We start from the raw sequence: 13,791 nt of genomic DNA on the forward strand, positions 1-13,791 counted from the left end.
AAAAGTACTTGGAACTCCCAAACATTATATTATATATATTTTAGCAGAGACCCTAGGGAATAAAATGGCAATTGTTGCAATATTTTATGTCACGCTGTATTTGCCCAGCGGTCTTTCAAATGCAATTTTTTGGGAAAAAATACACTTCAATGAATGAAAATTTTTGTTTTATTGTGAAAGATGAGAGAATCGTGATCTATCTTCTAAGCAAAAAAAAATAAAAAATCTTGATTCTCATATTTAGCCAGAATCGTGCAGCTCTATCCTACCGTGTGTTGTGTGCAAAGATATGTACAGCTGAGACTGATGGCTAAGTTTGATATTTTTTATCTGGGTTGTAACCTTTCAAGATCCTTTTTTCTAGAAGGCACTTCTTTTTAGGGGTCTTAGTGTATACATGTAGAATCCAGTTATGTGCTCATTAAAAATCCTTAAATGCATTTTTAAGTAGTACTGCAATCTGCCTGTCTTCTAGTTCCCTGTAATCCCCTGTACATCCGAATTCAGACTGGGAGAAGGAGCAGCACAGTAAGCCAATTAGCCTTTATCACATTGCACAGTGCTGGGAATGCATGACAATCAAATGCAGCTTGTTGATTTGGAGGAGAGAGCACAAAGTGAAAGAATAGCAGCTCACTGATCAGGTGCTCTAACAAATAACAGCCTTGACTTGACTCCTAAAACACAGCAAAACTAACATGCTTTATTTCTGAATATGACAATAAATTGACCCTTCCTATCTACTGAGGCTTCTAAGCAAAATAAAACCAATCTGTGTCTTCAAACCGGTCAAGGCAGCGTGTTCCATGCTTGTTTCCCTCACTAATGCTGAATGCGCCTTTCATGCTCCTGGGGTGAACCGGCCCACACAGAAAGCAAGTCCTGTAAGACAAGGTTCTCACCACCGCGGTTTCCCTGCAGCCTGCGCTTTTGTGAGCACAGCAGCTTATTCATTTGAATGGACTGCTGTACCTATTGAAAATGCACGGAAACTGCCTAGTGCTATGTGGTTCCCAGCACTGGAAAAAGTGCTGTGTATAGCTAAAGGCAAAACCTTTTTTATTTATTTATTTTATTTTGGATAGAGTGCAGAGGGATTAGAACACCTGTTAGTTTTGATTGCTGTCTGTGCCCGTTAGGGCCAGTTCACACCGCTATGACTGCGATGTTGTATGCAAGCCGCAATGAAGTCACACAGGGATGTCGGCTTGAGTGTTGCGTTGGTGTGAACCGACATTTGAGATTCACCCTCTCTATTTGTACTGTTTGCATTTATTAAAAGTGAAAGTAAACAAAAATCACAAATTTTGGCCCCAGAAAAGTAATAAAGGAGAAATTTTACAATGGGGATACTAGTTTTTGTGACCTGGGGGTCCCCAAGGAATTCCCTTAAAGGAGAAGTTCACCTTTTACAGAAAAATTTGTAAGGTGAACTTGCACAGGAAAATGCGACCATGTGTATGCTCCGTCGGACTTTTGCTGGCCGAATTCCCGCCAGCAAAAGATTGAGAGCAGGTTCTCAATTTTTCGGTCAGAAATTCTGATCGTCTGTACAAATTCCGACGCACAAAATTTCTACGCATGCTCGGAAACAATTTGGCACATGCTTTGAAGCATTGAACTTCATTTTGCTTGGCTTGTCGTAGTCTTGTACGTCACATCATTCTTGACGGTTGAAGGTTCCGTGAATTTTTGTGTGGCCGTGTGTATGCAAGCCAAGCTTGAGCGGAATTCCGTCTGAAAAACCATCCAAGTTTTTTCTAATGGAAAATCCGCTCGTGTACGGGGCATGACACTTTAATTTGCAGGGCGTTCCTTTCACTTCCTGTTTGGTCATTGGACAGGAAGTAGGGAAAATCTCCACAATGGAATAGTGAAAACAAATCTGGTGTGGGAAAAGGCGTGATTTACACACAGTCCCACAACCGCAGAAGTATGAGCTTAACTTAAAATAAGCCCCTATATACCACATATCTATGTCACATGCATTGGTTCCTCCCCCTGACTTGTACATTCTGTAAGTGGGAGGATATTCCTAACCTGGAAGTGTGGCGCACCTTCAATAGCAATTGAGCAGTGAAGCAGCAGTATTTCAAAACACACTCTATTGGAAAGGTAAGTATAGATTAATTTCTTTTACAGGGCTGACCTTCTTGGTGGTGACAGGGTAGCTTTAAGAAGCCGTTAAATGTGCAATTATGTCTATAAGTTCTGTGTTGAAAATTAGATGGACTAACCATTTGTTTATTGTCTTTGGAAAAAAGACTTCTGATTTAAATACTTAGTATATAGATGGAGCAATGCTGTTACCGTCTATCAGGAAGCTAGGTTAATCATATAAAGCCGTATTAGCTAATGAGATCTCTTCTGTTTTCCAAGGACATGCCCATAGCTGACTTTGATTCCCATGCATACGGTTCATATTTTTTAGTATCCTTGCTGTTCATTGATTTTTATCACTAATTGTGGGAACATCATTTAATTTTCCCAGATCTAATACATTTAATTCTTTACTTATTATCCAAGACAAAACTATTTTTTCCTGTTGAAGAAAAGTTGTAATGAAATTACCTAAGGCTTCAGTAAGATAAAAAAACATACAGTGCCTTGCGAAAGTATTCACCCCCATTGGCATTTTTCATGTTTTGTTGCCTGGAATTAACATGGATTGTTTGAGGATTTGCATCATTTAATTTACAGAATATGCCCACAACTTTGAAGATGTTTTTTTTTTTTTTTTTATATATATGAAGCAAACAACAAATGGGACAAAATAACAGAAAAAGTCCAATGTGCATAACTATTCACCCCCCTAAAGTCAATACTTTGTAGAGCCACCTTTTGCCGCTATCACAGCTCCAAGTCACTTTGGATAAGTCTCTATGAGCTTGCCACATCTTACCACTGGGATTTTTGCCCATTCCTCCTTGCAAAACTGCTCCAGCTCCTTCAAGTTGGATGGTTTGCACTTGTGAACAGTAATCTTTAAGTCTGACCACAGATTTTCTATTGGATTTAGGTCTGGGCTTTGACTAGGCCATTCCAACACATTTACATGTTTCCTCTTAAACCACTGAAGTGTTGCTTTAGCAGTGTGTTTGGGGTCATTGTCCTGCTGGAAGGTGAACCTCCATCCTAGCCTCAAATCACACACAGATTGGTACAGGTTTTGCTCAAGAATATCCCTGCATTTAGCACCATCCATCTTTCCCTCAGCTCTGACCAGTTTCCCAGTCCTGACTACTAAAAAACATCCCCACAGCATGATGCTGCCACCACTGTGTTTCTTTGGGTGATGTGATGGGTTTGCGCCAGATATAGCATTTTCTTTGATGGCCAAAAGTTACATTTTATTCTCATCAGACCAGAGCACCGTCCTTCATACATTTTGGGAGTCTCCCACATGCCTTTTCGCAAACTAAAAACATTCCATTTTGTTTTTTACTGAAAGTAATGGCTTTCTTCTGGCCACTCATCCACAATTTGTTTATAGAAAAGCATCCTCCCCTCCTGATCGTTTGGCTCCAGGTGTCATTGATCCCCCAAAATATCCTGATAAGCTGTTTGCTTTCTTGTAAAGATTCTACGCATGTGGGAGCTGTGCAGCTTGTAAAAGCTCGAAAATGAACATTAAAAAAAAATGAAAGGAGTTTAGTTCTTCGACCACACAGAAACGGTATCAAATAAAATATTTAATTACCTGCACCACTCAGGGTGTTGTGTATATGCTTGAGTGTGGGTCACAATATATTGGTAGGACTTTGAGAGCTTTACATGTGTGGATAGGAGAACTTATTAACAATATTAAGAAGGGTCTTAAAACTCAGTGTGTCGAGACATTTTAGTGGTTGTCACCACAGAGATCATAGAAGCCTGAAGTTTTGGGGCATTAAAGTCTTGAGGCACTGGAGTGGTGGTAATTTTCTACATTATATAATCCCTTAAGCCCTGGATCATTTGGCTGGCCAAAGACCAGAGCGTTTTTTGTGATTCAGCACTGCATCGATTTAACTGACAATTGTGCGGTCTTGCGATGTGGCTCCCAAACAAAATTGACTGCTTTTTCTTCCCCACAAAAAGAGCTTTATTTTGGTGGTATTTGATTGCCTCTGCGGTTTTTATTTTTTGCGCTATAAACAAAATTTTTTTGAAAAAACACAGTATTTTTTGCTTTAATAAATATCCCCCAAAAATATATAAAAAAAAATTCCCACAGTTTAGGCCGATATGTATTCTTCTACATATTTTTGGTAAAACAAATTGTAGTAAGCGTATATTCATTGGTTTCCGCAAAAGTTATAGCGTCTACAAAATAGGGGATAGATTTATAGCATTTTTATTATAATAGTTTTTTTTCCTAGTAATGGCGGTGTTCTGCGCTTTTTGTCGGGACTGCGACATTGACGGGCATGTCGGACAATTTTGACACATTTTTGGGACAATTGCCAATTTTACAGCGATCAATGCTATAAAATTACATTGATTACTGTAAAAATGTCACTGGCAGTGAAGGGGTTAACTACTAGGGGGTCAGTAAAGGGGTTAAAGTGGTTATAAACCCTTTACAACCACTTTAACCTTCAGGTAAGCCTAGATTAAGGCTTACCTGTAGGTGCTTGAAAAAGCTCCCAGACCTGCGTGGTCTATGAGATATTTGAAAATCGCCATAGGGTGATTTCTTTTGCGCATGCGTTGGAGTTAGAAAGGGCACAATGTGCCCTTTCTAGCTCGGGTCATGCTGTTAAAGGCAGTTCCCGCACGCATGCGCGGAAGTGACATCTCGCGACTCTGGCCAGTCACAGAGCTGGAGTTTGCGGCCCTGGAAGGAAGAGGGGTGAAGAATGGACGCTCGCTGCTAGCGAGGAAGACGGGGACATCGTGGGCTTCTCCTGCAGGCAAGTGTCACATACTGGGCTACTATGCGATGCATAGCAGCCCATTATGCTTTACCATTACAAGGAAACAAAGCGGAAGTAACACCCATCAGGGTTTACTTCCTCTTTAAGTGTGTCCAGTTTGTGTTCTAACTGTAGGGGGAGTGGACAGTGCAGGGTAGATGACAGATCATCTGTTCATACTCTGTATGATCAAATGATCTGTCTGTTCTCCTCTCGGAGAACCGGAACCGGGCACTCGCATCGGCTCAATGGGTGCACGTGCCCCCTAGTGGCCGTCTGTTACTGATGTAACATGACAGCGTTTCACTCTGCTGAGCCATGTTGCCGCAGTACAGCTGCAGCGGCTGGTCGCCATGCGGTTAAGCCGCAGGGAGTCCTTTTTGGATATATGAAACAAACGTTTTGACCCCTGCTGGTTTGTATGTCGATTTTGACTTGAATTGTTTTATTCCTGATAGATGGCTGTTTATGTATTTTTATGATACGAGTATTTTGTGAAAGGATGGCCACGGTGTGACATGCTAGTTTTTTTTTTATGCAGGCTTTTTATGTAGATTTTCTGATATTAGTATATTGGTGGGTGGAGTGCCCCTTTTATATTATATCTGCATATTGGAGGGCAGAGTGCCCCTCCACATTGCAGCAGGACTGGTGAGAGATAGGTTAGCCCGTATTTGCATCTCAACGTATTACCATTTATCTATGCAAATATGAAAGTCTGTTTTTTGCTTTTAATGTTTAAATTGTATGTTGCTCCTATGCTCCCAGCTAGTTACATATGTCCTGAAGAGCACGCGCTATGCGTTTTTCAAAATTAAACTCTACCTAAGCTGCAGTTAGTTTTGGGTATTTGTCTAAATTTGACTACTTCAGTCTGACTGGACTGTGAAATGTTCAGCCTGGCCACAGGGGGCACTGTCTCTTCTGGCAGGCATGGAACTAGGGCCTGGTGAGGTGTTAAATTACGCTCTCCCTTGGAGCCAGGTCAGTGGTAGTGGTCCTCTCGCTGTGCCCTAGATTCTTCTGTTTTTATTTACATAAACCTGCCATGTGGAGTCATTGATGCCATTGTTTTGTTGACTGATCAGTGGACATCTTACCCCCATGATGTGGGAAAGTGCTTGTTGACCTTTCAGGTCGAATTAAGGAGGTGAGAGGCTGCTGTTGCCTGTAGTGGTAGGCAGTGAGTGAGTGAGAGGCAGTGAGTGTCCTAGGCTCAGGTCCCCTTTTGGGATCTCGCGTCCCGACGCTGGGAATATACTGTGACAATTTTCATCTTCTTCCTGTCCTGTTTTCTGTGCACAGCTGTGGAGTTTCAGCTCTCTTCTTATTCTTTGAGTTATGATCTCTTTTGGGTGAATTACTAACACATGGGATTTAGGCTACATATTTAGATTTCGCTAGCCCTTTGGCCCTGAAGAAGACTTGAATTTTCTATGAAACACATTGGATGTCTTCTCTCTGACAGTCAATTTGGGCCATTCCATTAACCGATTTCTTGCTGTTCCCTTCATCATGTGTTTGATTTTATCTTCATGTTTTCACGTGTAGTCCATGTTTCGATAAATTTGTATTTTTTTAACCACTGTTTATGGTCTGTTTAAAGTGCCATTCTTTGAGTAACTCCTTTTACTAAAATACGACTGCCATTTTATTTTCTAGGGTCTCTGCTTAAAAAATATATTTAATGTTTGGGAGTAATTTTCTAGCAAAAAATACTGATTTTAATTTGTAAGCAACAAATGTCAGAAAAAGGCTTAGTCTTTAAGTGGTTAAACCGCCCTCATTTACAGACCGAAGTTCATCTCTTTTCTTTAAACCATCATGAATTGCACGTTTTGAGGAATTACTGTTTATTGTCACAATATGCTGTTTCAACACAACATCGGCAACCGAATAGAATCCGGTGCACGATATTTTGAGCGGAGATTTTTTACTCCGCTCCGAAACTAACCAAGAAAATGGCCGCCTCTAAGGCGGCGACAACTTTGTCCTCTTTAGCCGCTGTTCTGTGAAAACCGCAAAATCTTCCTGTATCGGACTGTATTCGGTAGCCGGTGTTGTGTCCAAACACCAATTCATCCAAATCTCCAATTACTAATGGTTTAACCACTTGCTTACTGGGCACTTAAACACCCTTCCTGCCCAGACCAATTTTCAGCTTTCGGTGCTCTCACACTTTGAATGACAATTACTCAGTCATGCAACACTGTACCCAAATGAATTTTGTGTCCTTTTTTTCCCACAAATAGAGCTTTCTTTTGGTGGTATTTGATCACCTCTGGGGTTTTTATTTTTTGCGCTATAAATGAAAAAAGACCGAAAATTTTGAAAAAAAACGCATATTTCTTTGTTTCTGTGACAGAATTATGCAAATTATTAATTTTTCTTCATAAATTTTGGCCACAATTTATACTGCTACATATCTTTGGTAAAAATAACCCAAATTAGTGGATATTATTTGGTCTTTGTGAAAGTTGGAGAGTCTACAAGCTGTGGTGCGAATCGCACAAAATTGATCACATCTGATGTACTGGTGGCCTATCTCGCTTCTTGTGACCCAAACAAGTCAGGAAAGTACAAATACCCCCCAAATGACCCCTTTTTGGAAAGTAGACATTCCAAGGTATTTAGTAAGAGGCATGGTGAGCTTTTTGATGTTGTCATTTTTTTCCCACAATTCTTTGCAAAATGAAGATTTTTCATTTTCTTTATTTTTCTCCACAAAATTGTCATTGTAATAGGTTATTTCTCTCACGTGGCATGTGTATACCACAAATGACACCCCCCCAAAAAATTCTGCTACTCCTCCTGAGTATTACAATACCACATGTGTGGGACTTTTTCGCAGCCTGGCCACATAGAGAGGCCCAACATGCAGGGAGCGCCATCACGTGTTCTAGGAGCATAAATTACACATCTAACTTGTTGACTACTTATTACACTTTTGAAATACCAGGACAATGACACGTGACACTGATGACAGATGGCACTGATACGTGGCATTGATGACACTTATACGTGGCACTGATGACACGTGGCACTGATGACAGATGACACTAATATGTGGCACTGATGACACGTGGCACTAATATGTGGCACTGATGACACGTGGCACTGATGACATGTGGCACTAATACGTGGCACTAATACGTGCCACCGGTGACAGATGGCACTAATACGTGGCACCAATGACACGTGACACTGATGACAGATGGCACTGATAAGTGGCATTGATGACACGTGACACTGACAACAGATGGCACGTGACACTGACAGGTGGCACTGATGACAAATGGCACTGATACGTGGCACTGATGACAGATGGCACTAATACGTGGCACTGATGACAGATGGCACTATGTGGCACTAATAACACGTGGCACTGATGACAGATGCCACTTATACGTGGCACTGATGACAGATGGCACTGGGGACAAATGGCACTGACAACAGGTGGCACTGGGGACAGATAGCACTGCGGGCAGGTGGCACTGGGGTGGGGTGGATGGCACTGGGGTGGATGGCACTGGGGCGGATGGCACTGGGGCGGATGGCACTGGGGCAGGATGGCACTGGGGCAGGATGGCACTGGGGCAGGATGGCACTGGGGGGGGGGCATGGCACTGGGGGGGGGGTGGCACTGGGGGAGGATGGCTCTGGGGGAGGATGGCACTTTTTATTAAACTTTTTTTTTACTTTTTTTTTTTTTTTTTTTTTCTTTTTTACACTGACGGCTGCTGCAGCCGTTCTTCTCTCCCCTCTCACACGCTGTCTGTGTGAGGAGGGAGAGCGGCGCTGAGAGATGATCTCATATGTTTACATATGAGATCATCTCCCATTGGACACGCCGATCACGCTGTAAACGGCCGCTGTGATTGGCCGTTTACAGCGATCTGTGTTTGCCTGTCCCCGGGGGACACGGCAAACACAGAACTTCCGCGATGCGCGCCCGCGGCGGCGCGCATTGCGGAAGTAAACACCAGGACGGCCAGGCACGGGAAGCCGCCCGCCCTAAGGCCGGCATTCGGCTATAGGGCGGGCAGGAAGCGGTTAAAGAAAGCGGAAGTGACGTGGTTTGATTTTCTGCCAAGTTTTTTATTTTTTGACAACGGTCAGCTGTGCGCAGAGAACGGCTCTGCACTGAATCGTAGAAATTCCGGATTAAGATTGTGAGGGGGATTAATTTGAGATTGGGATTTTTTTTTTTTTTTTTTTAGACTATTAATTGTGCAGCTCTAACTTCCTGTCTGGTGGTTTCTCTCTAATATTAAACAATAGGAATTGGATAGAACTTTTCAGTTTTTCCATTGTTGTTTTTTTTTTTTGTTTTTTTTTTTTTTTTCTGTTGGAGAGTTTCTTTGTGTCGTCACCAGTTCAGGAAGTGACAGGAAATCTCCCTAATTGGGACATAAACTGTAGTAATAACCTGACTGGTTAAAATAAATAATTTTGACTGGAGGCTAATCGCATCTAAATCCTTAAACCTGTAACAAAAAAGCAATGGCTTCCCTTCTGTTATGTTATACTGGCTTTGTTTCTTAGGACTTCTGTTGTTCACAGGTACTGGAGCATCCTGCATCTATCCATTGCTGGGGGCCACGCTAAACGGCTGGTATTTCCTCGCAACTGAAGTGGATGACATCTGCTTCAATTATGCAAAGAAAAACGTTGAGCAGAATAACTTGGCTGATCTGATTAAAGGTATTTATTATTTACGCAATTAATTTGAGTTTGTATTTGAGTTCTTTGCTCTTCCTTTACACTGGGGGGTAGTGCAGTATTGTAGCACACAGCTTAATCTGTAAAAAGTAGTTTTATTTATTTTATTACATTAACTATAATGCTGTTTAATTGCCCAACATGGCAAATAATTTTTTGAACAAAAGAACTGTAAAGCTATCTCGGAGCTGAATAGAAAGAAACATAAGACCTTTGGCAGGTAAAACTACTCCCTGATGTGCATTTCATCAATGTATTTAACGGTTTGCCTCGGGTTCAGCTTTAAATTATGGGAAAATGACAACCAGGAATTCCTTAAGACAGGGCTTGACAAATTTGCTTTGAATATAGGAGTCGGCTAAAAAAGTTAGGAGTCAATATATATATATATATATATATATATATATATATATATATATATATATATATATATATATATATATATATATATATATATATATATATATATATATTATATATAATAATTTTTTTTTTTACTAACAATTCTTACAGCTGCAAGATGTAACATGTTTAACCGTTTCACAGCCAGAGCCGTTTTTGCATTTTTTTTGCACATGTTTAAAAAAATTATTTTAGCCCTGAAGATTACATAAAACCCCCAAACATTATGTATTTTCTAAAAGCAGACACCTAGAGAATAAAATAATGGTAGTTCCATTTTTTTTTTTTTTTATGTCACACAATATTAACGTAAAAAAAACTTTAAAATTAATTTTAGGGGGCACAAAAAAGCGCAATAAATGACTCAATTTTTTTGGTAAAATATAAAAGCTAGGTTGCACTGAGTAAATAGATACCCAGCATGTCAAACCTTAACCGCTTTCTGCAAAATCTTGTACTTTTACGTAATTTTGTTGAAGTGGTTGTACTGGGGTGATGCCCAGCTGCAGGCATCACCCCGGTACTGTTTTTTAGAGCCAACGCCAAGCAGCCGCTCGGTTGTTCTTGCTCCCACCGCTGCTTCTCCCATATCTCCTTTCCCACTGGGAGACCTGAGCTACCAGCCAGAACATCTGCTGCAAACAAAGCTGGATTCTAAGCTTTGATCGGGTATCCGATGTAGAAACCCAGAAGCAATGCACTTCCGGTTTACTCTGCAGCCAATGGCGCCAGTTTTTAAAAAAAATTCAGTATTTAAAAGCGGCGATCTTGGCGTTTTGAATACTTTCAAGTGCCGAGGAGGGGTTTGGGGTCTTTTAGACACCAGATACCTCCATAAAGAGTACCTGTCACTGCCTATTACTGTCACAAGGCATATTTACATACCTAATGACAGCAATAACATTGATAAGAATTTTTTTTTTTTTTTTTTAAGGGACAGTGTAAAAATAAAAATAAATAAGAAACAAGAAATAAGAATGTTTGTTTTATTTGACACACCTCATCCCTCTGTGCTTGTGCGCCAGAGAAAACGCATAAGCAAGTCGGGCCCGCATTTGTAAACCGTATTGAAATCACAGGTGAGGTATCGCCATGATTGTTATAGATAGCAAGAGCATAGCACAAGACCACCTTTTTAACTCTAAACAGGTAACCATTATTTTTAAAGCGTCACCTATGGAGATTTTTAAGTACCGGAGCTTGTCGCCATCCTACGAGTGTGCGCAATTTTAAAGCGTGACATGTTGGGTATCTATTTACTTTGCGTAACATCATCTTTCACATTATAAAAAAAAAATTGGCCTAACTTTAAAGTTTTTAGTTAATTCATTAAAGTGTATTTTTCCAAAAACAATTGTGTTTGAAAGACCACAGCGCAAATACAATGTGACATAATATATTGCATCGACCGCCATTTTATTCTCTTGGGTCTCTGCTAAAAAAAATATAATTTTTTACTTAACTTTTCTTTTTCCATTACAGGGGACAAAAAGTCCCCTATGAGATGATTTTTATTTTATTTTTTTCTTGGTGACAGGTTCTCTTTAATGAACCATTCTCTTTAATGAATGGTCCCCCATGTGCTCCACTGATTATAATGTAATGCAATGCACATCGCACTGCATTACTTTCTTTCCTGGCCTTGAACGGTGACGTCACTTCCGTGTCAACAACTAGAAGATAAGGAGAGCAGGCGTGCGTCCGCTCTCCTCCCTCTCCTCTACCTGGCGGCATACCGTCCCGGGTCCACAGATGGGCAAGTGCGCCCATAGTGGGTGTGCACACTGGGTGTGGGGAGTATACGGGTGGCAGCCCAGGCGCCAGGGCAAAACTGCTTGTCGCCCTGGGGTTTGTTGAGCCCTAATCATACAGTGTAATCATACAAAGGATATAAAAAGTCGACACACCCATGTTAACATGTCAGTATTCTGTGATGTAAAAAAAGACACAAAACTAAATTTCAGAACTTTTTCCACCTTTTTAATGTGACCTATAAACTGTACAACTCAACATTAAAGGAGCCGCAGGAATATCTGGCAAGTACTGGCTGTCTGGTACATGTGACAACAATCTCCCGTATTCTTCATATGTCTAGGTTATGGGGTAGAGTGACAAGACAGAAGCCTTTTCTTTTGAAGAAAAACATCCAAGCCCGGAGAAATTTTGCAAAAACACATCTGAAGCCTCCCAAAAGCATGTGGCAAAATGTGTTCTGGTCTGATGAAACCAAGGTTGAACTTTCTGGTCATAATTCCAAAAGATATGTTTGGCGCAAAAAAAAACACGGCACATCACCAAATGAAGCATGGTGGTGACAGCATCATGCTTTTGGGCTGTTTTTCTTCACCTGGAACAGGGGCCTTAGTCAAGGTAGTGGGAGTTATGAACAGTTCCAAATACCAGTCAATATTGGCACAAAACCTTCATGCTTCTGCTAGAAAGCTGAACATGAAGAGGAACTTTCTTTCAGCATGACAACAAGCCAAAGCATACATTCAAATCAAAAAAAGGAATGGCTTCAGCAGAAGGAGATTAAAGTTTTGGAATGGCCCAGCCAGAGCCCAGATCTGAATCCAGTTGAAAATCTTTGGGGTGATCTGAAGAGGGCTGTGCCCAGGAGATGCCCTTACAATTTGACAGCTTTGGAGTGTTTTTACAAAGAAGAGTGGGCAAATATTGCCAAGTCAAGAGATACCCAAAAAGACGGAGTGCTGTAATAAAATAAAAAGGTATTTCAACAAAATATTAGTTTAAGGTTGTGCACACTTATGCAACCATATTAATTAATGGTTTTATTTTTACTTCCCTCCACCCAAAAGATTTTGGTTTGTTGTTCAGTTGAGTTGTATAGTTTATAGATCACATTAAAGGTGGAAAAATGTCTCAAATGATTTATCTTTGTCTCATTCTTCTACAGAAACCTGACCTTTTAACAGAGGTGTGTAGACTTTTTATATCCACTGTACATTGAGTGACTACATCATCGGCAATATACTTTAGACAACATTAGTTACTCCCCCCAAGCCTATCCAAAAATAAGAAAATGTTTTGCCTAGAGTTGAACCTAACAATTCTCAAAATCTGTAGATGTGCCAGTTGTATAGTTTTAATGATCTTGGAAAGTTGCTGAACAATGTGCACCCTCATTAGTATATTCTGGAATGCATGACTTCATGAATAACAAATTGTCCAAGCTCTCCAGTATTGCAATGTATTAGCAAATTGCAATGCTTATACCGAGACCGAGCCATACAGGAAAGTTGAAGATTACAATATAGGGTTATGGGTCATTCTCATCAGTTTGGCAGCTTTAAATCTGTTTACTATTTAGCAATTTCTTTCCTTATAATTCATCAATGGAAATTAGAATTTTGGGTACATTTAATTCAGTGTTTTTGAACCTTTTTCCAGTCAAGGCACGCTTTAAAATGCTGCATAATCTCAAGGCACCTCATTCTAAAATGTAATAAACTAAACCATTTGTTTTAGCCTAGGTTCACACTGATTTCATTCCCGCATGTCAGTCCCGACTTCAGGTGCGAATTTAGAGATATCTGTGCGGATTTCTGAACAGATGTCAATGGAAATCGCACCCCAAATTGCCAACAGTAGTACAGAAACTACTTTTGGGAATCGGTGTGGTGTTGCACCGTTTTGGATGCTGCCATTGCCTGCAATTGCCGCTGATTTGGACAGGGAAGGGGCAAGTAAGGATGTTGTGCAGGCACTTGATGTCTTGCTTCTCAACCAATGACAAAATTGGTTGTTA

The 13,791-nt window shown here is 40.6% G+C and overlaps 1 protein-coding gene across 3 annotated transcripts in view; it reads left to right on the forward strand.

The window, feature by feature from the left end:
- The window catches only part of METTL16 (methyltransferase 16, RNA N6-adenosine), a 139,891-nt gene that overhangs the window by 42,412 nt on the left and 83,688 nt on the right, over positions 1-13,791 (forward strand). For 2 of the 3 annotated variants that reach the window (XM_077480494.1, XM_077480495.1), the window contains exon 4: positions 9,462-9,602. The exons of the other annotated variant lie outside the window; for it this stretch is intronic. In XM_077480494.1, coding sequence (XP_077336620.1) covers positions 9,462-9,602 — 141 coding nt within the window. The remainder of the gene's footprint in view (positions 1-9,461; positions 9,603-13,791) is intronic. 3 annotated transcript variants of the gene reach the window in all.

The sequence above is a fragment of the Lithobates pipiens genome, unplaced genomic scaffold, assembly GCF_037356315.1.
Source record: "Lithobates pipiens isolate NorthernLeopardFrog02 unplaced genomic scaffold, aLitPip1_a1.2 Scaffold_16, whole genome shotgun sequence".
Classification (NCBI taxonomy): domain Eukaryota; kingdom Metazoa; phylum Chordata; class Amphibia; order Anura; family Ranidae; genus Lithobates; species Lithobates pipiens.